This window comes from Danio rerio, chromosome 13 (assembly GCF_049306965.1).
Source record: "Danio rerio strain Tuebingen ecotype United States chromosome 13, GRCz12tu, whole genome shotgun sequence".
NCBI classification, from domain to species: domain Eukaryota; kingdom Metazoa; phylum Chordata; class Actinopteri; order Cypriniformes; family Danionidae; genus Danio; species Danio rerio.
Genome location: NC_133188.1, coordinates 36,778,541 through 36,803,214, shown reverse-complemented (window position 1 = coordinate 36,803,214; position 24,674 = coordinate 36,778,541). Strand labels below are relative to the sequence as shown.

Below are 24,674 nucleotides of genomic sequence, written 5' to 3'. Positions count from 1 at the left end.
CACAATAACCTTCTGTTCTCTGATCTACGTAGCTGCTGTATGGAGAGTCAGCTGCAGGTGGGGCCAGTGGGTAAATCTTGGGCAGTTACGCGCTACTTTGCCTTTGTAAACTAAGGCGCACCAAGTAGAGCTCTTCATTTTCTTTAGCACCTTACCATGGGAGTTACACATCATTTAAACAGAGAAGCGGAATATCCTTTGATGAATAATTTTTATTTCTGATATCCTTAACTATGCACTGATCCGTTGGTTTCTTGAACCATGCGCCTGGACCCCTGCGACGATGCGTTGGCTCGTTTTGTTTTTTGGGGGTGTCCTTGTGGGTAAGAAATATATATTATTAAAAAGAAATCGCAAAGCCTTTATTGTAAATGCTCCAGGTGCAGTATAATATGCAGCACTGTCAATGTTCTTTGTCATCAAACATGTTGTATGCAATATGAAATGGAAATCTGGCAAAAACTTTTAAACAAACAAAAGAAAAACTTTTTTGTGGTGATAATGGGACAGAGTTAGTTTTTTTTTTTTTTTGCAGTTGTTGTTGTATATATTAGTTTTACTCAGTGAATATTATTATTAATTTTACTTTCTTATAAATTTTTTTTTTTATATAATTGTTCTGTATGAAACATACAGTATGTATTATCAAAGGTTAATAGGAGTTAACTTGAATTACTTTGGTCAAGCTGTTTGACCATGTTTTAATATGTAGTATTTGACTTTTTGTTTCTTTTTTAGTCTCTTCCTAATAATTTACAGAGTAATTTACATGGAACGAATGTAAATGGAATGCTAAAACTAGATGCTTCATCACACATTACACATAACTTTTATATTTTAGTATTTATTAGTTTAATTTAGAAATAAAGGGTTTCTTCAGTTTTACAAAACAAAACTTTTGAACTTTATTTTCAATGCATGCCATGACACACAGCCTACACAGCCTACAACAGTTAAAAACAAAACAATTGGCTTTGGATGATGTTAAAGGTTCTAGCCTTAAGCAAAGGAGTGGTTTGAGGACAAAAAACCTGACAAATGTATAGAAATACCACATCTAAACAAGGTCTTTAGGTGTACAAAACCCTATAAGTTGAGTAACTCACTCCAGTCTGTTAAAAATATATTGCTTCTGTTTTTAATAGAAACTCTTTTTGTAATTTCTAGAAAATAATGTAATGTACATGTAATAATTGTAAAATTAATATTCGGACTATTACACTGAATGACTATAAAGGGAATTATTTCAAGCATTTTTTTTTGCGTTATTTGAAATCAATCATTGTTTTACATCTGTTTTCCTGTATAAAGTCACTTTTGTAAATATGATGCAGACCCAAAATATTCTGTCTTTGCTTCTAATGCAGAGTTGCTGATTTCAAAGCTTTGCTACATCTGTGGAGCAATAACAATGCGGTTTAGCTACATTAAATCATCTTTATAAATCCTTTTTTCAATCAATCCTTTCCGGTTCACACTCAGTTACTTGGAGGAAATGGTAAAATATACACTTTTGTTTGTACTTTCAATGTTACAGCTCAGGGTTTCTGACTTGCTGGAGGCTTGACATTCTTTCTGTACCATTGTTGTCAGGTCCAGAGTTTGTTTTCATGAAACTTTTTTATATCAAAATATTCCATTTAAAGTCTACTTTTTTTGGAGAGCCGAGATGTAGCATGTATCAGAACATGACATCACTTGTCAAACAGACCCATGGCTTCTCAGAGAAATTCCAATCTAATGATATGATCAAAGCTGCTTATATCTTAGCTAACCTGACAAAGACTTTGCTGAAAGACATTCAGTGCAACCCGTACAGAGATGGAATGGCTTACGATTCATTGTACCATCTCATCTAGGCACATCAACCATTACAGGCAAGAATCTTAGAGGTGTATTTAATGATTTGTGATTCTTCACAGACCACATCATTTTAACTGCTTTTACAGATTTGCCTTACATTTGGAAGATCTGGTGTTTCCTATCGGAGTATGCTACACAACTCCTTGTCTTGTTTACATTTAGTTTTACCCAGCCTGAATAATTGCAATGCACTCTTGGTAGACATTGTAGCAAGCACTACCAAACTTCTGCAACTGATCCAGATTGTAGCAGTCATTAGATTGTTCAGTGCATCTCTGTTATCACATTTCCCTTGTTGCTAGTACATACCCGTATCAAAATCAGGGAACAAATTTTGCCCACAAAACAAACAATGGCTCTGTATCTCTATACCTTAACTCACTACTTCAGACATGTGTGCTCTCCAGAAGCTTGCACAAGTGAACAGTCCATGTCAACTCAAGCAGTCTTAAAATCTGCATATTTTCCACAGAAATTTGCAATGCTAGCACATTTTGTTATTGTTTAGGTAATCAATTAATCTGTGGAAGGGTCTCAGCAACTAAAGTCCTCTTTTCATTTTAAATTCAATCTATTTTTCTATTTATTTGTTTAAAAATCTTACCTTGTGATACTGTGATAAACTGATGCACGCTATGCTTAAAAATTGGTCCTATTTCATTTGTTTAATTGCTTCTGTTCTTCTCATTTGTTTGTCTTATTAGATAAACCCATCTTCTAAATGAATGTAGGTAATCTAAACGTGTTTCTCTTTTCCAGCCCCATTTGAAGTGAATGCCCCTGATAAACATCTGCTGGCTCTCAGAGGTCATTCAGCTGTTCTGGGCTGTGAATTCACACCAGACCTTAACCTCTCCAACTTGGTGGTTACCTGGCAGCGAGAGGAGGACTCACAGGTCGTTCATAGTTTCTATTATCAACAGGACCAATTGGAGAGACAGAGTCCAGAATACCATAGTCGGACTTCACTGTTTGTTACAGAGCTTCATAAGGGAAATGCATCTATCAGAATAGCAGCAGTTAGCTGGAAGGATGCTGGCCGGTACCTGTGCATAGTGAGCAATACAAAGGGAACAGGAAGAGCCTCAATGGAAGTGACTTATGGAGGTATGACTATGATGGATGAATATGGATGACCCTTATTGTACAATACTTGTAGGAGCTCCTAGATCCCCAAAACAAACATATAAAACAAATCTGTTTACACTGTCAGAAATAAAGGTACAAGAGAGTTCACTGGGGTTGGTGCACAGGTACACGTTTGAGTCTATAGGGTCCATGTGCCTCAGGTACAGTGTTCAGCATAATTTAGGACACCCCATTTTGAAAAGTAATGTTTTTCTCCATTTCTCTGTGAATATAGGCTATGTATTTAGTGCATTTAAACAAAACAGATTTATAAAACAGATATAGTTATTAAAATAATATTTTAGTCACCAAACATATTTAGAAATAGAAAGATCATAAAATTAAATTCAAGTAAAATATTGCAAATATATATATATATATATATATATATATATATATATATATATATATATATATATACAACCTACAAAATTTCAACTAAATTTCTTAATTTTTTTGCTTGTCTTGATTTTTCCTCTTTTTTAAATTATGTTTAATATTTTTCTATAACATAAATTTGGGTGTACTAGTTTTTGGACAGTTATTGTAAGTTATTTTGTTAGATAAGCTCTAGATTTGGCTTCTGTACTGACTAATCTAATGTATATGCACAAATATAATATTGTATAGTTTCCATGATCCTATGATCTCAGACCCCCTGTCATGCTACATGACCAGGCCTAAGCCTTGGGCTCAAGTATCTCCGAACCTGGGGTTTCTCTCCTGGGACAGCATGCCAAATCTGCAAATTAAATAAAGCAATAGCTAAGTGTCTCTTGAAACACTTTCCAAAACATATGTTTGTTGGGGAATTTGGTTTATTCAACACCAGGGCTTAGAACCAAGAACTGTTTCCTATTTAGTATGAGTCTTTTTTTCTTGAATATTGCAATGAATTGCATTCTGTTCTATGTCAATTCACACTCCACTGACAGATTACAAACAATATGGACAATCCCCAGATTAAATTCCACAATTTTTTAGACATTGACTCTGACCAACACTATCAAATCCCAACAGATGTAGGGGTTTACAATAGAAAAGATGACCAACTTGATACTTACTGTATGTCATACTTTGAGAGAGGTTCAAAGATATCTCAAAAAGGGTTATAAACTTGTTTTGTTTTTCAGTACAGTACAGTTGATTGTGAATGTCTTTTTCAGCACTTTATTCAGAGCCCAGATTGAGTATCCATCTAAACTCATCTGCATTGACAGTGGAGTTTGAGACGGAGGGTTTTCCCAAGCCTGAGGTGATCTGGGTGGATGAACACGATCAGACCCTCAGTTGCCCCCTGGAGCTCCTCAAGCACACAGAAGATGGGCTTTATTTAATAAAAAGCAGATATGAAGTCAAGAAGCAAGTGGTTAATGTAACATTTACACTAAAGAACCACCTTCTGAACCAGAATATCCATAGGCCGGTGACCTTCAGCTATGGTAAGGATTTCTCTTTGTGTGTGAAATGTGTGTGTGTGTGTGTGTGTGTGTGTGTGTGTGTGTGTGTGTGTGTGTGTGTGTGTGTGTGTGTGTGTGTGTGTGTGTGTGTGTGTGTGTGTGTGTGTGTGTGTGTGTGTGTGTGTGTGTGTGTGKKGGAAGTGACGGTTTGAGACATGTCAGAGATTACTTCATACACTTTAGCAATGTTTCACTTGTCAGAAGTGATTTGTTGTCATAGTCCTCCCTGCTATTTAACATCACAGAATTACTTTATCTCACTCAGGTTGGATTTTAGAAATACCAAACCACACATTTATGTCATAATTTTAGACGTACTGTGTGTTTTGACAGGGGATCTGCATCTACAGACTTGATTGTGTTTATAAATGATGGTAGAACATTAGTAGGGCTCAACTAAGGGTGTGTTCTGAGTAATTGTTGATGGTAATAGTTTGGGTGTGACATCTGTGCATTGCTTTAGCAATAGTCAAAACTAATCTATTGTAATGAATAAGACACCTGTGGTTTTAAATAAGATTAGGGTGGTTTTGTGGTGCACATTTTTATGAGTGAAAAGAGATTTGAATCACACTTTGAATTGAAATGCTAGGAAATTGGGATTAACTCTTTTAACTACACCAACTATTATGAAACAGGAAAGATTAATTCAGAGATTTTAGATGGTTTGTTAAGATTAAGCCAAGCAAATTTTAATTTACCCATGCAAGAACAATAAGATCTTGCTAAATCAGCATTTGTAGCAATCATTTATTCATTTTCCCTCAGCTTAGTCCCTTTATTCATCAAGCGTTGCCACAGCAGAACAAACCGCCAACTTATCCAGCATATGTTTTAGACAGTGGATGCTCTTCCAGCTGGAACCCATTAAGAGAAAACATCCATACACACTCAGTAACACACATTTGCTACGGCCAATTTTGTTTATTCAGTTCACCCATGCCACATGTCTGGAGGAAAGGAAATGCCAACATGGGGAGAACATGCAAACTCCACACAGAAATGCCAACAGACCCAGCCGGGACTTGAACCAGTGACCTTCTTGCTGTGAGGCAACAGTGCTAGCCACTGAGCCATCGTGGTACCCCTTGTAGCAATTAATAGTACTTAAAAAGTGTGTAAGAATAAAATGACAATGAGTAAAGACTAAAATGAAAAAGATCTAAATGAAAAAGTTTACTTAAAATACAAAGCAGTACCTTGGGTTCAGTCAGAATGACCTCTAAACAACTTAAAGTCAAACCTTTCATACACTTTAATTTGACTGCTTTTCATTATTTTGCTTATTGTCTGTCATCACAGCTGTGCTTTATATGTTAATCAAGTTTTGCCATCTTAATGTCTGAGATGGTGCTGTGTCCCTCACCCATCCCCATCCGCATCCGCTCAATCCGTGGTCTGTGTGAGTCCTAATGCCCCTGTAAAGTGAAGGGGACACTACACTGTGAGTGAGCGCTGTCTTTCGGACGAGACGTTAAACCAAGGTCCTGACTCTCTGTGGTCATTAAAAATCCCATGGCACTTCTCGTAAAAGAAGGTGTTATTCGGCGTCCTGGCCAAAGTCCCTCAATCGGCCCTTACCCATCATGGCCTCCCAATCATCCCCATCCACCGAATTGGCTCTATCACTGTCTCTTTACTCCACCAATAGCTGGTGTGTGTTGAGTGCACTGGCGCCTTTGTCCTTTGGCTGCCGTCATATCATCGAAGGGGATGCTGTACACTGGTGATGGTGTAAAGAGGCTCCCCTCATGATTGTGAAGCGCTTCAGGTGAATGGCCACACACAATAAATGTGCTATAGAAATACACATTACATTACATTGAGTGCATTGTGTCTGACATTACATCACTGAGTGATGCAATCTCAGCTTGCACAATAAAGGGAGCATCCAGATACTATTGCTTTCGCTTGTTTTTATTTTAATTTTTTGCAGTTAAAGATTTAAAATAAAACTACTTGTTCACTGTACTTGTTCACATTTAGCTCAGGTTTTATCCATTCACAGTAAGGTTATTAATCTTTTCATAGTTGATGAGCATCTTACTAACAAATAGTGTGAGCAGAATATTCTGCACTTTAAAAAGGGATTAGTTGACATTATTTAAAAGTGGGTAAACTGCATATATAAATTATGAATAATTATAAAACTTAAGCTAACCACTCCAGTTACAAATAGGTTTACTCAATTTTTAAAGTAAAATAAGTATACACACACACATTCACACACACACACACACACACCCATGTAGTAGTGGGCTGCATAGGTGTAGCTCAATCAACAGGCTTGGGAAACACTATATATAGCAGATATAATTAGCAGCGCTGGGTTTTTCCCTAAAACTTAAACATCTTTCAACAGAGGAAATGTGTTTGGGATTAAAGCAGTAGCTCACTCTTTTTTTTCAACTGAATATTCTGTCATTCCTTACTCATCTTTTATTTTGTTTCAAACCTGTTTGACTGTCTTTATTCTGTTAAACACAAAAGAAGATATTATGAAGAAAGCTGAACTTCTAACCATTCAATTCAATAGTATTTGTTTTCCTACTATAATTTAGATCATTCCAGTAGCTTTCTTCAGTATATCTTCTTTTGTGTTCAACAGAATGAAGGAATGAATATAGCTTTTGAACCAAGGTGACTAAGTAATGTGTACAATTGTATTTGTGTGTGAATGATCCCTTTAAGTCATTTTAATTTCATTATTTTTTTTATTTGATTATTTTGTTATTTCCTGATTATGAATATTTTATTTTAGACCGCAGTCTCCAAGTTCAAATGTGATCGGGCTGCTTATGCTTTTTCAATATTTGTACAGCAGCCTCTGTAGCTTAGTTACTATCTACTGTACCAACATTTTCCATTAGTGCAGCTCCAGAGTTCAGACAGTTTTTTCTCTAATGGGTGTACATTTCTAAAGGTCAGATTGCAGACACGGTAAATGACATTTTAAATAACACATTTGGAAATAAACTACCCGACTAGTCAATATGGTCAGTGGTGTTAACAATAAAGATTTTTCGGTTCACAATTACTCTAAATCAGGCCATATGTCGATGATTAGTTGTGTCTTGTAAATGTAAAAATGATGCAATGCTTTTAATGCCCATCTTACCCAACCTCTAACCCTACCGTTTACAGTGACGTCACTAGCTCCATTAAGTGCACATTGCACCTCTGAGATATGCAGTCTCAGCTTGCAAATGCAAATCTGCATCCAGATTCTATTGAAAATGATGGTTCTAGTTAATTATAATCCAATGCTACGTCTTATATCTGTCTTTCCCAACCCTGATTTTAGAGGCACACCACAGAATATTTTGGGTATTTCCCTTATCTGAGCTTTTGGAGTCTCTTCTACAGTCTACAACAGTATTACCTAAATATTTTTGGCGGCATACCTACACTACACTTCACCAAACACACCTGAATCAACAGTCGATGTGATTCCAAAACCTAGGTTCATATAATAAAGACATCCGAAATATGTACTCTTGGGCTGCATCCCAGTCCAATTTTGCATACCCTTCACACGTTAACTTCCCTCCATCTCATTCCCTCGGATGTATGTGTCACACCCCTGGTTTGATCACGCCGCCTTTGTTTATGTTGTCATGTCATTAGCACGCGTGGATGTTTTGTTTTGGTCTGTCACCTTGTGCTCAACGTAATATTCCTCCCTCCCCCTTGTTACCTTATTTTACTATTATCATGATTTAATTAATCTCACCTGGATTCAGTTATGCTCCTTCCCCTATTTAGTTCCCTCTCGTGTGTCATCCTGTGTCAGATCGTTGTGTGTCAGTCCGTGTAACAGTCTACTGAGTTGTCTCTCTAGTCCTGTCGTGTTGGTTGGTGTTATCCCTTCCAGTTGTGTTTCGCCTGGCCGTCATCTAGCTTCTAGCGCTCTGTCCTTCTTGTGTGTTTTCCCTTTTGGCTCATATCCCTCTGTTCTCAGGCACCATCATCCCCTCCGCACTGAGTTCTCCGACATCACCTGCCGTCCGACTTCCCCTCTCCCTCGCTCGCTCTCGTCGGTCACATCCAAAACAGCCGGGCCATAGTGCGCCCTCTACCGGAGGAGTTTGTAAGGACATTCTTTTCTCAATATATTTTTTGCTGTCTTAACCCCGGCCGTTTTTTTGTTGTTTTTTCTCCTTGTGTGCAGCGCGCCACTGGCCGAAAGACTCTGTTTTTTCCCCCTCGGAAATTTTTATTTTTCTCTTTTCAAACCCGGTAACGGAGGAGGTCCTAAGACTATTTATTTGATCTTTTTGGATTTTTGTGTTATTTTTTGGCTGTTATTTTGTGGCCCTGACTACTGCCTTTGCTGTTCATTAAAATCTTTACTTTGAACCTGCATTTGTGTCCTTCCAGTCCCATTCCTGACAGTACGATCTGACCAGAGAATGGACGCAGCAGGTTCAGACACGGTCAGAACTGCAGTCATCCAGCAAGGTGCACTCTTAGGCCAGCATGAGGCTAGATTAACCAACACCACCAGGGAGGTGGAATTCCTGGCCAATCAAGTGGCAGAGCTAACTGCACTCGTCCAGGACCTACAGCATGAGGCAGCCCAGGGGGGTCCTCTCCGTCATCATGATCCGGAGCCCCGTTGCAACAACCCTCCACCCTACAACGGAGACCCTAATTCCTGTAGAGCCTTCTTGTCTCAGTGTGCAGTGGTTTTCACCTTACAACCACGCACTTATGCATCTGAGGAATCTAAAGTGGCGTTTGTATTGACCCTCCTCACCGGTAAAGCTCGCGACTGGGGAACGTCAGTGTGGGAGACTAGAGCCCCTTGCTGTGCTTCGTTTGAAGACTTTCGCCAAGAAATGGTGAGATTATTTGACCGATCAGTCCGGGGCCAGGAAGCAGCGGACCAGCTGGCACGTCTACGCCAGGCAGGACAATCCGTTACTGAATATGCCATCGCCTTCAAGACTCTGGCGGCCTCCTGTGACTGGAACGAGGGCGCGTGCAGGTCTATGTTCCGCGCCGGGTTACAGGATGACATTCAGGACGAGCTGGCCACACAGGATCTTCCCCAGGACCTTGATGACCTAGTTAACATGGCCCTGCGGATTGAGGGACGTCTCCATCGTCGTCGTCAGCGTCTAACGGTTCGCCCCCCATGGAGAGTGGAGGATTCCCGTCCAGTCTTGGCTGCAGAAGCATCTGGTTCTGCTCCAATGGATCCGGAGCCCATGCAAGTAGGGCGTCTTCGTCTTACCCCACTACAGAGACAGCAACGCTTCGTCCAGGGACTCTGCCTTTACTGTGGGAAGCCTGGACATTTTGCTGTAGCCTGCCCACTCAAACGCCAAGCCTCACCAGTGAAGAGGGGGATACTGGTGAGCACTACCCCTTTCCTACACTCTTCCTCCCGCACTCTTCTTCCTGTTTCTGTACACTTCAGTGATTCCTCTAATTCTTGTTCAGCCCTGGTTGACTCGGGGGCTGAAGGAAATTTTATGGACTCCTCCCTAGCTGCTTTGTGGGGAATTCCTGCTATCCCTCTTCCTGATCCTATCCCTGCTCGCTCCCTCAACGGCTCCCTTATAACCACTGTTTCCCATTCTACCCCTCCTATTAACCTGACTGTTTCAGGCAATCATCACGAGGTGACCACTCTGTTGCTTCTGGATTCCCCGAGTGCCTCCATAGTGTTAGGGCACCCGTGGTTAGTAAAGCATGGTCCTCATGTTGATTGGTCTGGTAATACCATTTTATCTTGGAGCCAGTATTGTTTGTCTTCTTGTCTGGGCAGTGCCCCTTTTCCTGTTTCTGTGTCCTCTGTGTTACAGGCAGAGGCTGCTGATCTGACTGGGGTCCCGGTGGAGTACCACGGCCTGCGCCAGGTGTTTAATAAGTCCCGGGCCACTTCCTTGCCTCCTCACAGACCATACGATTGTGCCATCGAGCTCCTCCCAGGCACTTCTCCGCCTAAGGGACACTTGTTTTCCCTTTCTGGTCCAGAGAGAGAGGCTATGGACAGGTACATTAATGAATCCCTTAAAACCGGTCTCATCCGACCCTCCTCGTCTCCTGCAGGTGCTGGATTCTTCTTTGTTAAGAAGAAGGATGGCTCCCTGCGTCCATGCATTGATTATCGAGGGCTCAACGACATTACCGTTAAAAACGGGTACCCCCTACCTCTCATGTCGTCTGCTTTTGAGCTGTTGCAGGGAGCCAAGGTATTCACCAAACTTGACCTCAGGAATGCCTACCATCTTGTCCGCATACGTGAGGGGGATGAGTGGAAGACAGCCTTTAACACCCCTACGGGACACTTTGAATACCGGGTCTTACCGTTCGGTCTGACCAACGCCCCGGCTGTCTTTCAGGCCCTGGTTAATGATGTGTTGAGAGACATGGTTAATCGTTTTGTCTTTGTGTATCTCGATGATATTTTGATCTTTTCCCCGTGCCTGCATATACATATTCAACACGTACGCCAGGTGCTACAATGGTTGTTGGAGAACCAACTTTATGTCAAGGCGGAGAAGTGCGTTTTCCATGCCCAGTCAATTCCGTTTCTGGGGTTCATCATCTCAGCGGGAGAGATCCAGGCAGATCCCTGTAAGATAAGGGCTGTTGCCGAGTGGCCAACCCCTGACTCTCGCAAAGCTCTGCAGCGGTTCCTGGGCTTTGCAAACTTTTACCGGCGATTCATCAGGAACTTCGGCCAGATTGCTGCACCTTTAACAGCACTCACCTCTCCCAAGGTATGGTTCAAGTGGAATAGTGATGCACAGGTGGCCTTTGATGAATTGAAGTCCCGTTTTGTCTCTGCTCCTGTTTTGTCCATTCCAGATCCTGAACAAAAATTTATTGTTGAGGTGGATGCATCTGATGTCGGGGTAGGCGCAGTTCTATCTCAGAGGTCTTGCCTGGACGGGAAAGTACATCCGTGTGCCTTCTTTTCCCACCGCCTAAACCCTTCGGAACGGAATTATGACGTAGGGAACCGAGAATTATTGGCAGTCAGGCTGGCTCTGGGGGAGTGGCGTCATTGGCTAGAAGGGGCAGCCCAACCTTTCCTGGTCTGGACGGATCACAAGAATCTCGAATATATCCGTTCAGCCAGGAGGCTGACCCCTCGACAGGCTCGCTGGGCCCTCTTCTTTGACCGCTTTAAATTTACCCTATCATTCAGACCTGGAACCAAGAATGTCAAGCCCGATGCCCTCTCCCGTCTCTTTGAGGCCCCAGGAAAGGAGAAATCGGTTGATGCCATTTTACCAAAAGAAATGGTGGTGGCGTCTATCTCCTGGGACATTGAGAGACGGGTGGAGAAGGCCATACAAAAGATCTCAGTTCCAGGGAGGGTCCCAGCGGGCCGTCTGTTTGTTCCAACCAGACTTCGCTCAGAGGTCATCCAGTGGGGACACTCGTCCAGGCTAGCCTGTCACCCAGGAGTGCGGAGATCGCTGGCTATGATTCACCAACGATTCTGGTGGCCATCCATGGCCAAGGACGTCAGGCAGTTTGTGGCGGCTTGTTCTGTTTGTGCCCAGAACAAGACTTCTAATGCACCTCCCGTTGGTCTGCTTCGCCCCCTACCCATCCCGTCCCGCCCATGGTCACACGTGGCCCTTGATTTTGTCACTGGTCTCCCAGAATCTAAAGGAAACACCGTCATTCTCACGGTGGTGGACCGTTTCTCTAAATCAGTCCATTTCATTCCCCTCCCCAAACTTCCTTCAGCCAAGGAGACTGCGCAAGTGGTGATTGATCACGTATTCCGGATTCATGGTCTTCCGGTTAATGTGGTTTCTGACAGGGGTCCCCAGTTTGTCTCCCGCTTTTGGAAGGAGTTCTGTCGACAGATCGGGGCTTCTACGAGTCTGTCATCAGGATTCCATCCTCAGACCAACGGGCAGTCTGAACGAGCCAACCAGGATTTGGAACGAACTCTCCGCTGCCTGGCGTCCCACAATCCTAGCTCCTGGTGCCAACAACTGTCGTGGGTCGAGTACGCTCACAACTCTCTTCCGTCGTCAGCTAAAGGTTTGTCCCCATTTGAGTGTTCAATTGGATTCCAAGCCCCTTTGTTTCCCTCACAGGAACCTGAAGCTGCCGTTCCGTCTGCCCTGGCTTTCGTTCGGCGGTGTCGACGCACCTGGAGGAAAGCTAGGGAGGCCTTGGTCCGAGTTGGCAGACGAACCAAAGCAGCGGCCGACCAACACCGGACTCCTGCCCCTCATTACATTTGTGGTCAAAGAGTATGGCTCTCCACCAAGGACCTGCCTCTCAGGGTGCCTTCACGCAAGCTGGCCCCCAGGTTCATTGGTCCATATCAAATCACTAAAGTCTTGAGTCCGGTGGTGGTAAGGCTCAAGCTTCCCCCCAAGCTTGGTCGGGTACACCCTATTTTTCATGTATCTAGGGTTAAACCTGTGATGTATTCCCCCCTTGTCCCTTCTGCCCCTTCCCCCCCTCCCCCCCAACTAGTGGACGGCTTACCAGCCTACACAGTACGAAGGTTGCTTGATGTTAGACTCAGGGGCAGGGGTTTCCAGTATCTAGTGGACTGGGAGGGCTATGGTCCAGAGGAGAGGAGTTGGGTCCCAGCCCGGGACATACTTGATCAGGCGCTGGTCGAGGATTTCCATCGGCGACGAGGTAAGCCTCTCCCTGCAGCGCCTGGTGGCGCCCGTAGGGGGGGGGGGGGGGGGGGGGGGGTACTGTCACACCCCTGGTTTGATCACGCCGCCTTTGTTTATGTTGTCATGTCATTAGCACGCGTGGATGTTTTGTTTTGGTCTGTCACCTTATGCTCAACGTAATATTCCTCCCTCCCCCTTGTTACCTTATTTTATTATTATCATGATTTAATTAATCTCACCTGGATTCAGTTATGCTCCTTCCCCTATTTAGTTCCCTCTCGTGTGTCATCCTGTGTCAGATCGTTGTGTGTCAGTCCGTGTAACAGTCTTCTGAGTTGTCTCTCTAGTCCTGTCGTGTTGGTTGGTGTTATCCCTTCCAGTTGTGTTTCGCCTGGCCGTCATCTAGCTTCTAGCGCTCTGTCCTTCTTGTGTGTTTTCCCTTTTGGCTCATATCCCTCTGTTCTCAGGCACCATCATCCCCTCCGCACTGAGTTCTCCGACATCACCTGCCGTCCGACTTCCCCTCTCCCTCGCTCGCTCTCGTCGGTCACATCCAAAACAGCCGGGCCATAGTGCGCCCTCTACCGGAGGAGTTTGTAAGGACATTCTTTTCTCAATATATTTTTTGCTGTCTTAACCCCGGCCGTTTTTTTGTTGTTTTTTCTCCTTGTGTGCAGCGCGCCACTGGCCGAAAGACTCTGTTTTTTCCCCCTCGGAAATTTTTATTTTTCTCTTTTCAAACCCGGTAACGGAGGAGGTCCTAAGACTATTTATTTGATCTTTTTGGATTTTTGTGTTATTTTTTGGCTGTTATTTTGTGGCCCTGACTACTGCCTTTGCTGTTCATTAAAATCTTTAATTTGAACCTGCATTTGTGTCCTTCCAGTCCCATTCCTGACAGTATGTCATTGATTACTGTACACAAGTGTGCACTACTGGCAGAACATCTGAATGAGTTTAAATGAAACGCCCTAAATCCCCAATCCTGTTTTTTTCCTGCAGAGTTTAGCTCTAACCCAGATCAAAACATAAAAAATACCTAAACCAGTGGGAAGTTTCTAAAAATGGAGTGCAATGAAGCCTTGGTGTGCCTCTACAAAACAGGGTAGGTAAACACTGACCTATGTAGACATAATGGCCAGATAATCGCACATAATAAGCACAAGTGAATGTAATCAAGTTCCAGACTCTAGATTTTTTTTATTTTGTGAGTCATAAAATGGATATTTCTGTTCCTTAATGCTGATTGGTCAATAACTGTGCTGTAAATATTTGTTTTGTTTTATTTACATAAATATTTATGCGCTAACGGTTCATTCCACTGTGGCGACCCCAGATTAAAATAACTAAGCCTAAAAAAAATTAAGAAATGAATGAATATACGCTGTAAAAACTCTGTCATGTATTGTGACATGACCAAAAAAGTGCAAAAGGAACGTACATGATTACTACAATTAAGTGAATAATTACTTACACTCTTTACTTTTTACTTCCACCTTTCATTGACTTTTTTTTTACACATTTTACTGTTTTAAGCATTAGGGCCCTATCATACACCTGGCACAATAAGGCCCAAAAGACGTGTATGGTGCAGTGGTTTGTTGCTATTTTCAGACCAGTGCAACCCTAATTGTCCTGTTTTGCACCATGTTATTTAAATAGCAAATCCATTTGCACCGATTTGTGGACTCATGGGTGCGCAGGTGTGAAATGGAGCTGTGTTAAGGCACATTGTGCCTTGCTATTTTAAGGAATTGAAATAGATTGTGCCACTGACCAACTAAAAGCTGGTGTAAAGTCCACCACAGAGTGCGTTAGTTATGCACCTATGCAGGTCCAAATGCTTACACATGCTTACACACAGGATGTACAGCAATACACAAATATCTTCACATATGAAAAAAATTAAAGGAACAAATTGTTATTAAAAATTATTATTTTCTATATAAATATAAAAACCACTGCCTCAATGCTTTCTTCATCTTGCTGGGGCTTTTTGTTTCAGTTTATTCATGACAATTTGTATTTGTATAATGTTATTAGTAGTAATATTGTTTATTATATGTATGTATATTTATATTTGTTTTAATAAAAACAAGTTTAGATTTGTCCACCTGTCGGCTTTTGGAGACGTATGCATCACCATATGGGGCATAAGTATAGGCTGTGTAACGAATATGGAAGACCAGACACATAAATATTTTGCATTTTATTCCCCAACCAGCCAACTTTGCCCAGAGAAGGCTCGAAACCTGATTCTAAGGTATTTACGACCCAAAGGAATGTGCCATGCGGCATTAAACACAGGAACAACTTAGAAAGGACTCTTTAAACTGCTTGTTTAACACTGATGTTTTCATATAAACTTTACTCCCTTTATGTTTAATCATATGTTTTGCAAAGTTTCCCTTTCTCTTGTATTAATATTTTTGGTTTTAATACCCTTGCATATAATGTTTAACTGTACCTAGGCTAAGGATTCTCTTATACTGTTCAAGTTTGGACTTTTTGAAAAGCTTACTTGCTGTATAAATCGATCGTTGACATTTTATTTTAATTTGAGTGCAACATATTAACGTTTTAAGAGACTTTAACATTTCTGTCATTTGCATAAAATTTACCTATGCAAATTCTTCTGCCTCAGTAGCCCCGTTCAAATGAATCTTCCTCCCGCTAAGCTAGTCCGCTATATAATGTTCCAGAAGGTACACGAGCCTTGAAATCGGAATCATAACTCGCAACATTATAACGGCGGGAAAGGTGCGGGAAGAATAACCTTGAGCTAATTTACTACAGTAATAATAGTGTAGATATGCGAGCACTCTAATCTACATTATTATTATGATGTGCTACCTGTTTATTTGTGGAGAATAAACAAAGCATGAAAATGTAATTTATTACAGATATATTGGTGTAGAACACTGAGCAAATGTAATTTATTACAGCTGTGTGTTTGGATATCTGTTTCTTGACAACACTTTGTTATTATTGTTCATTTATAAGTTTGCTAGAAATTAGAACTGAATTGAGAAATAGTTTTGAAACAAATCTTTGTGCTTAACAAACTAAATTAAATATGTAGGCTAATTTTCAGTGGAGTACTTACAACACCATTTCTTTATCCACAAAAGTAAAGGAGTAAAGAATAAAAGTAAAGAGAAAGTAAAGAAGCCAAATGGAGGAGGCTCGTTCTATATCCCTGTGCTGCAGATGGTCTGTTTTCTCACTAGTGAAGAATTCAGTTTTTCCTCTTACAAAGTCTGCCATGTAAATAGTAAATGTGCCATGGCGTGACACAACTGACTCTTAAAGGGAATGCAAGATGAGACTCAGATTGGTTTATTGCATGTTATGCTCAAAACACACCCATAACTCATTAAGAGAATAAGCACAACCCTGTTAGACCATGCCTATTTGGGGTCTTAAATAAGTTACTGGTGTAAAGATGCAGAATTGTAAAAAATGTCATCTATATGGCCTTCATCTGCACAACCTGCAGTCAGAGGGTTTCAGTCACTGTGGAACACCTCAGCATTTTACAGAGTCAGTAAAGACTGGAAAGTTAAGCTGACAGTAAAATAAGGTTTGCCTGATAATTATGGAAACTACCAGAAGGTGTCCGATTAACAATAATAGCTGTGAGAAAACTGACAGTGCTCTGTAATTTGGATAAGCATTGTGTTTCAAATACCTTGTGTCTGCATCAGAATATGTGTGACTCATAAAACTACTCTTTTACTTCAAATAAGACTAAAGGAGTTTTTCTACTTTGTCAGATTGTCCTACCTCCCATTCAAAAAGTAGGTAGCACATTTTAATGATGCAATATGCTAACCATCAGATTTTGCTACCACCAGTGTAAATTGTAATGTGAAGCAGTGTGATATGAAGCTGTAATATTGCTCTAATCCCTAATCCCAACCTCAGAACCTTTCAAATGTGTTGGTAGCATAATCTGATGGGTAGGATAAAATGTCAGGACACTGACACAGCTTTCATGCGGTCAAAGGATTTTTTTGTTCCAAGAAACTGTATAATAAAGAATTTATTTACACAATATCCACAGGCCTGAAGAGCAAAATCAAAACAATTAAATACATTTAAAAAAATAATAATAATAACAATGCAGTTAAAAAAAAAGACAAAAAAAAAGCAGATAGCATGCAAGTAACCCCTCTCAAAAAAATGTAACTACACAACGCGACAACATGTAGCGCAAGCTCTGTGATTGCTCGGCTTGGTATGGTAACGAGTGTGGGTGGTGTTGAGAGCTGTGAACCTGATTGAGCAAGTGTCTAGATGGGATACAGCTGCGGTTATGCACATCAATATAGCATCGTTATTTGTAACATAATAACAATAATTCATATTTTTACAGTACTCTGACGGTTGGGTTTAGGGTTGGGGTGGGGGTTGGTATTAATAAAATACAATTTATTGGGTAATTTAATTAATAGCACAAATAATACTGGTACAACTTGTGTTTTTACGTCACTGTGACTGTTGGGTTTAGGGTTGGGGTAGAGGTAGACATCAATAAAATACAATAAATACGAAAGTTTAAAAAATAATCATTGTAAACTACCACCCGCAACCGTATCTGATCTAGCAACAACCAGTGTTTACAAGTGTCAAGTCCCAAGAAGGAGCTCCAGATAGAAACTGTTGTTATGTGTTTACCTTGTGATTAAAGTTGTTTCATGTCCGCCAGTTCCTGCCTCAGAATGAGAAAGTTTTAGCTACCTGTACATTAAGGTAGCGTTCAGGAAAAACAAAACACCCGTGAAGAGACTCGACACAGAGGAACATAAAAACCTGCTGCCAGCTAGTGTTTCAGAAGTGTTATTGCAGAGTGACACAAACAGCACACAGAAGTATAAATGCACGACTACATGCAAAAAATGCTCCATGGGTCACACTGATCACTCGACGCAGAAGTATAAACCAGCCTAAAGTCTTGATCTCGAAATTGATGAAATTGTAGAATTCTGTCAAATTTTGGTCTTTATAACTGCAAAAACATCATATGTTGTATTAAAAATATAACGCAAAAGAACGACTCTAGGTTGCATTTAACATTACAAGCTCTTATTTTGCTATCAGTCTTTTTTTTCATGTGTTTTATAGAGTATGAATGTGATCCGGATGTACTACATTCACCATGTTGTTATTATCACATGACCTTTCAGTGTGAGTTTCTTCTTAGCCTTTCACAAATGCTGTCCTGTGGCCTTATGGGATAGTCAAGTGTCCACTGTTTGTGCACTACAGAGTCTCATTGGTCGTACAGTAGGTTGTCAGTTTGTTTTTTCCAGCTCTTTTGAGTACTGTAAAGACACACTACCATTAAAAAAAAGACTTTTGCTCTTTGTTCAAACTACTTATTTAAAATGAGTTGAAACGACGCAATACTTGAGTTTTTTGGGTAACAACTTAATTATTTTTAAGTTCAATCCACTTAAATTTGTAATTTTTAATTTGTAAGTTTTAAGGTTACCACGGTTTGCAAAAGTCAAAATTTTAAAACTGCCAAAGTACTCTGTTATATCATTCCTAGGGTCTATGTAAGTGTTTGTTTGTTTTTCCACATGTTTTTCATAACTATTTTATTTAGTTTTTGAGGGCAACAGTATCTCCATAAAAGAAACCTAAACATCAAAAACTACTGGTGCAAAATATTTAAAATATTTCTTAAAAGAAAATATATTGTGTATAATAGGGAAAAGTTTTAGTTTTTTTACCCAGACATTTATAAAGATTAGATTTTAGAGCAGTAAACACAATACCGTGAAACAGTGATATTTTTATTTTATTAAGGTCATCTTAGCTTCAGAATTTTGTACCGGCCCATGTGTATTGGACAACATGAAGGAGTTGTGTGAAACCTACTTTTTTTTTTAAAGTGTACTGATTACTTCTGTTTACTATAGTGAGGAAGTATGTAAAGCAGCCCCAGTCTCTTTTTGGAAGGCTTGTTACACTTAGAAACCTTCTGTTGCTGTTCATACCATCACTCTCAGAAACTGTTTTTCAGTCATGGCAGGAGAGTTTGCAGGAACTCATATATTCATTGACATTTAAATGATAAACTTATAAAGTTGTCACTGTTGTTAGTTTTCTTAATGCTACTTGTCAATTGTTATATGTGGATTGAGTCAAAGACAGACGTGTAGCTTGATTTCTAGACAAATTTCCTGCAAAGGACAATAAAGTGCAATGCCAAATCTATTTTAAATCTTTTTCTGTTTCAGATGAGAACATAAAATCAAATCCAGGTACTGCCACAGTTGTTGTCCTCTCGTTGGTTTGTATTGTTCTGCTCATTGGAGTTATTTGGTTAACACTGGTGAGGCGAAAAAAGCTGGGATCAACTGGTGCGACGAACCATAACCATCAATGTAATACTTGAGCAGTTCTTCATGCATGTTTCAACTTGCTGCGATTCAAGGCTGATACATCACCTCACTGGCCGTGATGACAACACAAGCGGTGAGGTGGTTTTCTGTCACAATCAATCGTTTGTAAATTTCACAAGAAAGACTGAATAAACAATTTACACACATTCCAACAAGTCAATGACTCAGATGGAGTCACATCAGTGTACCGAAAGTCATTTCTTTACATTTGAAACATATTTATTTGTATGTTGTGTCAAAAATGTTTCATATTAAATATATAATATGTAATTTATTCCATTTATGTGCAGCTGTTCTTATACCTAGAGTTATAAATCTTCTTTTTTATCATGTTTATACTAAAGTGAAATATAATTTTGTCATGTACTTTTACAAAATTCTAGGCTTTCTACACTGAAATGTTAATAAATATAATTGAGGAGACAAGATTGCCCATTTTACATCCAATATTTTTTGGTGGTTGGCAGCGGAGTAAGTTTGGGTAAATATAATTGAGGCTTCTTGTTACCAGGCCCTTAAGTATATATGTACAGTGCGCAGCATAATTGAATACACCCCATTTTGAAAATGAAAATTTGTATCCATTTCTCAGTGAATATAGGCAATATATTTTGATGCATTTAAACAAATCAGATTTATTAAACATATTTATTTATTAAAATAATATTTATTTACCAAACATGTTGAGAAATTGAAAGATAATACAATTATTTCAAGCAAAATATTGCAAAGAAAATATGACAACCTACAAAATTTCAACTAAAACTTTCAATTTTCTGCTTCTCTTGATTTTTCCTTTATTATTCCTTTCCTTTTTTAATTTGTGTTTAATATTTTTCTATAACATATAAACACTTACATGTTATGATGTGGAGGAAGAATGAACTGGTCCATTTGAATCAACTATTTGGTTAAAGAATCAATATTTTTAATCACGGTGCAGTTTTGGATTTAAACCTCAGCTGGATGTTTCCATTCACTTAGTGCTGAGTTACACACTGCATGGAAGCTCAATTTCTAAAATCCATAATAGGGGCTCTTTAAATGAAAATTTCACTGGATTCATTTTAACTTCACCTATAATAATCTCTCTGTTATTCTCTTGCTACACAAGACTAACGCCCCACAGACACAGTGTAATGAAGAGATTATTGTGGAAAAAGAACCTCAGAGTCATTCTTCATCCCACCTGTACATTACAAATCCAAGCCAAACATACATTATCCGCTGCACCCTGTCATTACACCTTTGAATAACAAGCATCTTTGAAATCCAGTGTTTGCAGTGTTGTCTCTCGACTATTTTTTCTGGTGCCATCAGTGTTGACACACTACCATATAATTCTCTATTTTCCGAGCTGGTTCTCATTTAGCAATAAAACTGCTGTGATGACATAGATAACATTGATTAATTGAACTGTTTTATGATGCATACCTGTGTGGTTAAAGGTTTGTGAGAACAGCACCATGATTAATCCCAACAGGTCCATTTATCGCTTTACTGCTGTTTTCATTAAAGGGATCGGTCACCCAAAATTGAAAATTCATTCACTCATCCTTCACTTGTTCAAAAACTATTTCAGTTTCTTTCTTATGTTGAACCCAAAAGAACATATTTTGAAGAATGCTGGTTGACATCCCGTATTGTCTCAAAGGAAGCTCATCATATCACAAAAACTCCTTCTGTCTGTCAAATCACACCCATTTTACAACAGCTTCACTGGCTTCCATACCTTGCTAATTTTGTTCATATCGCTACGCCTTCTCGAACACTCAGGTCTTCTCCTATTCACCTCACTGTTCCCTCTGTTCGCCTTGTCACCATGGGGAGCAGAACCTTCAGCCACTCTGCTCCTCAGCTTTGAAATTCACTTTCTTCTGATCTCTGTAATTTAGACTCTTTCACAATTTACATCCAAACTCAAAACACATCTGTTTAGAAGTGCTCAGAACATCTGCTTATTCTCTTTAACCTGACTGCATATTTAAAATCTGTATTGTATTCTATTGACTTTTGTTGTGTTTTTATTTGAACTGATTGTTCTAGTTGGTGTTTCTGTGTGGAGTTTGCATGTTCTCCCTGCCTTCGTGTGGGTTTCCTCCGGGTGCTCCGGTTTCCCCCACAGTACCCAGAATTGGGTAGGCTAAATTGTCCATAGTGTATGAGTGTGTGTGTGTGAATATGTGTGTGGATGTTTTCCAGAGATGGGCATCTGCTGCGTAAAAACTTGCTGGATGGGTTGGCGGTTCATTCTGTTGTGGCGTCCCCGGATTAATAAAGGGACTAAGCTGACAAGAGAATGAATGAATGAATGAAACATTGTTCCAGCTCTTTTGCCACTTTGCTCTCTCCTGCTCTGTTATTTTTTGGCCTTGAGCCTTTCTTCTCTGGCTCTCTCTTTGGACCTTATTCTCTGCTCCCCCTCTTTCTCCCTCTCTATCAGGTAACTTTATTTTACATTTAAGCTGGGTACATTTAATATTGTATGTTTTTTATCATTTTATACAGTTTATTTGTAACTAATTCAGTTTAAACCATAATTAATTGTCATTAAATAATTTCATTTTCAAGTACTTTGCAAATTACTTTTGATTTAACTTAATACCTTAATTGCTCCATATTGCAGTACAACACAATCACATAATAGCAACACTCTCCCATATTTTAACTATTAAAACTGTCCTTATTTCATTTTTTGGGTCTGAGAGTGCAGAGGAATGGTTTGACTAGAAATGTACAGCTTTTCACCATCACACTGATCCTGTTTTTTAGTCATTCGGCAGAACTACAGTATGAACCGCTGAAGTTAAATCACATTCCTACACTACTGAAATCATTCTTCAAAATAGAAACTCATACGGTTTAAAACCACATAAGGGAGAGTAAATGTTGAGGTCATTTTTATATTTGGGTAAACTCAAATCACAGGAATAGTGTTTCATGTGGGTTATGATTATGATCTTATTTGATATGGTGATCTTAAAAAAAGAAAGAATTGAACAAGCTACATTCAGTTTTTTATATACGCATGTACATGATGTCAAACCAGCATAACCTTTTTTGGAGGAACACAACACAACAGAGAAAAATGTTTTGGCCACAAGAAGGCAGTTGATAAGTACCAAACAAATTTTGGATAGCACTGATTTGTATTGTATGGTCAAAGAAAATAAAAGATTATTTGATATTCTGAGTCTGAAAGCTAGAACAGATCACAGCTTGCACCTTTGTCCTTTACTCACTGAAACTCCTCAAGATTCCTTGAATCTTTTAATGATGTTATGCACTGTTGAAGGTGAAATATCCAAATAAATTCCTTGCTTTCTTCAAGGAACATTGTTTTTAAACATTTCACTAATTTTCTCACATATTTGTTGGGAAACTGGGGATCTTCTGCCCTTCTTTGCTCCTAAAGGACTAGAACTTTTTTAGATTCTGCTTTTGTAAAACATAATTACAATCACCTGTTGACATGAAAAATGTTTTGGCAATAAGAAAACAGTTGATAAGAACCAAAACAATTTTGGACACCACTGATTTGTATTGTATGGTCAAAGAAAATAAAAGATTTTTTGATATTCTGAGTCTTAAAGTGGGCTGCACATTGGCGCAGTGGGTAGCACAATCACCTCATCGCAAGAAGGTCGCTGGTTTGAGCCTCAGCTTGGTCAGTTGGCATTTCTGTGTGGAGTTTGCATGTTCTTCCTGTGTTCACGTGGGTTTCGTCCGGGTGCTCCGGTTTCCCCCACAAGTCCAAATGCGCTATAGGTAAATTGGGTAAGCTAAATTGTTTGCAATGTATGTATGTGAATGAGTGTGTATGGATGATTCCTAGTGATGGATTGCAGCTGGAAGGGCACCTGCTGTGTTAAACATATGCTGAATAAGTTATTGGTTCATTCCACTGTGGCGACCCCAGATTAATTAAGGGATTAAGCCGAAAAGAGAATGAATGAATGAGTCTTAAAGCTAATTTTCTAGCTAAGGAATATTCTGTCATGATTTACAGATCTGCAGGTCAAACCTGCATAGCTTTTTTTTTTTTTGAAAGAACACAAGAACATCATGGCATTGTATTGAAAAGCAAATATTTGAAAGACAAAATACAAGTAAATAACCATATTATCATTAAAGAAAAATCAGCTTTCTCCTTTGCAATGCAATGCCACAAGTCCTATTTTAATGGACCCATTTCACAAGACTGTTATGACGCGTTTAACGCATCATCATAATCTTGTATCCTTGAAAGTTTTTAATATTTTGACTTTTTTTAAAAATGTGTGAACATTTATATGCATTTTTGCATGTATTATATCATCTTTGCGTTAAATTACGAAAAAAAAAAAAAAAAACAATTCCCGCTTATGCGAGGTGTTTTTAATGAAGCGTCTATGGGGCTGAGAGTAAATTAGACGTTTTCTCCCCTTCTCTAGCTGCCATTATCAGTCTCTTACACAATTTTTTTCCCGAAATCCTAATAACACCATAGAGGAATTTTTTTTTTTTTTTACAGCAAATATGATTGTAAAAATAATATTTGTTGTAGTCAGTTATAAGTTTACCCAACTATTACACCTTCTGCTACTGAGAAACCCAGAAATGTGAAAAGGATCTAAAATATTTTAGCAATAATAATGGCAAGAGATTGGACTTTCATAGAATGGGCTTTATTTGATTTTTACATACTAACATCAACACAAGAGCTGCCAGAATGATGCACAATACTGACAGAATAATGACCACAGTGCTTCCATCTCTATCCCCATCTAAAACTGAAAAAGACACATTGCATTAAAACTTGAATCAATCCCCTAAACCATAATATTTATTAATAAATATGAAAAAAGTATTTTATATTGCTTTAACCCTTTACTGTTACTATCTCGTATTCAGCATGTTTTTTTCTCCTTAACATGAACTTATACTATATATAATATGCATATATACTGGTGAAGTCACAAATAATACCCTAAAATTTTTTTGTTTTTGTTTAAATACTTCCCAAATGATGTTTAACAGATTTAGAAAATTTTCACAGTATTTCTAATAATATTTTTTTCTTTTAGAGAAAGTCTTATTTGTTTCATTTCAGTAAGAATAACAGCAGTTTTTATTTTTTTTAAAACATTTTAAGTCTCAAAATTATTAGTCCCCTTAAGCAAATTTTTTTTCAATTGTCTACAGAACAA

The 24,674-nt window shown here is 39.2% G+C and overlaps 1 protein-coding gene across 2 annotated transcripts; it reads left to right on the top strand.

The window, feature by feature from the left end:
- The first annotated feature begins 132 nt into the window (after positions 1-132).
- On the top strand, positions 133-19,913 carry zgc:172120. 2 transcript variants are annotated; one of them, XM_073920026.1, is made up of 5 exons: positions 133-323; positions 2,623-2,759; positions 2,845-2,970; positions 4,158-4,433; positions 19,321-19,913. In XM_073920026.1, exons 3-5 carry the CDS (start codon positions 2,952-2,954, stop codon positions 19,476-19,478), a joined length of 453 nt encoding a protein of 150 aa, XP_073776127.1. In that variant the 5' UTR covers positions 133-323; positions 2,623-2,759; positions 2,845-2,951; the 3' UTR covers positions 19,479-19,913.
- The last annotated feature ends 4,761 nt before the right edge of the window (positions 19,914-24,674 follow it).

Bases quoted from the DNA above. Each gene is read 5' to 3' on its own strand.
- zgc:172120 (XM_073920026.1), top strand. The intron at 4,434-19,320 runs GTAAGGATTTCT...TTTCTGTTTCAG, and splicing joins GCCGGTGACCTTCAGCTATG to ATGAGAACATAAAATCAAAT.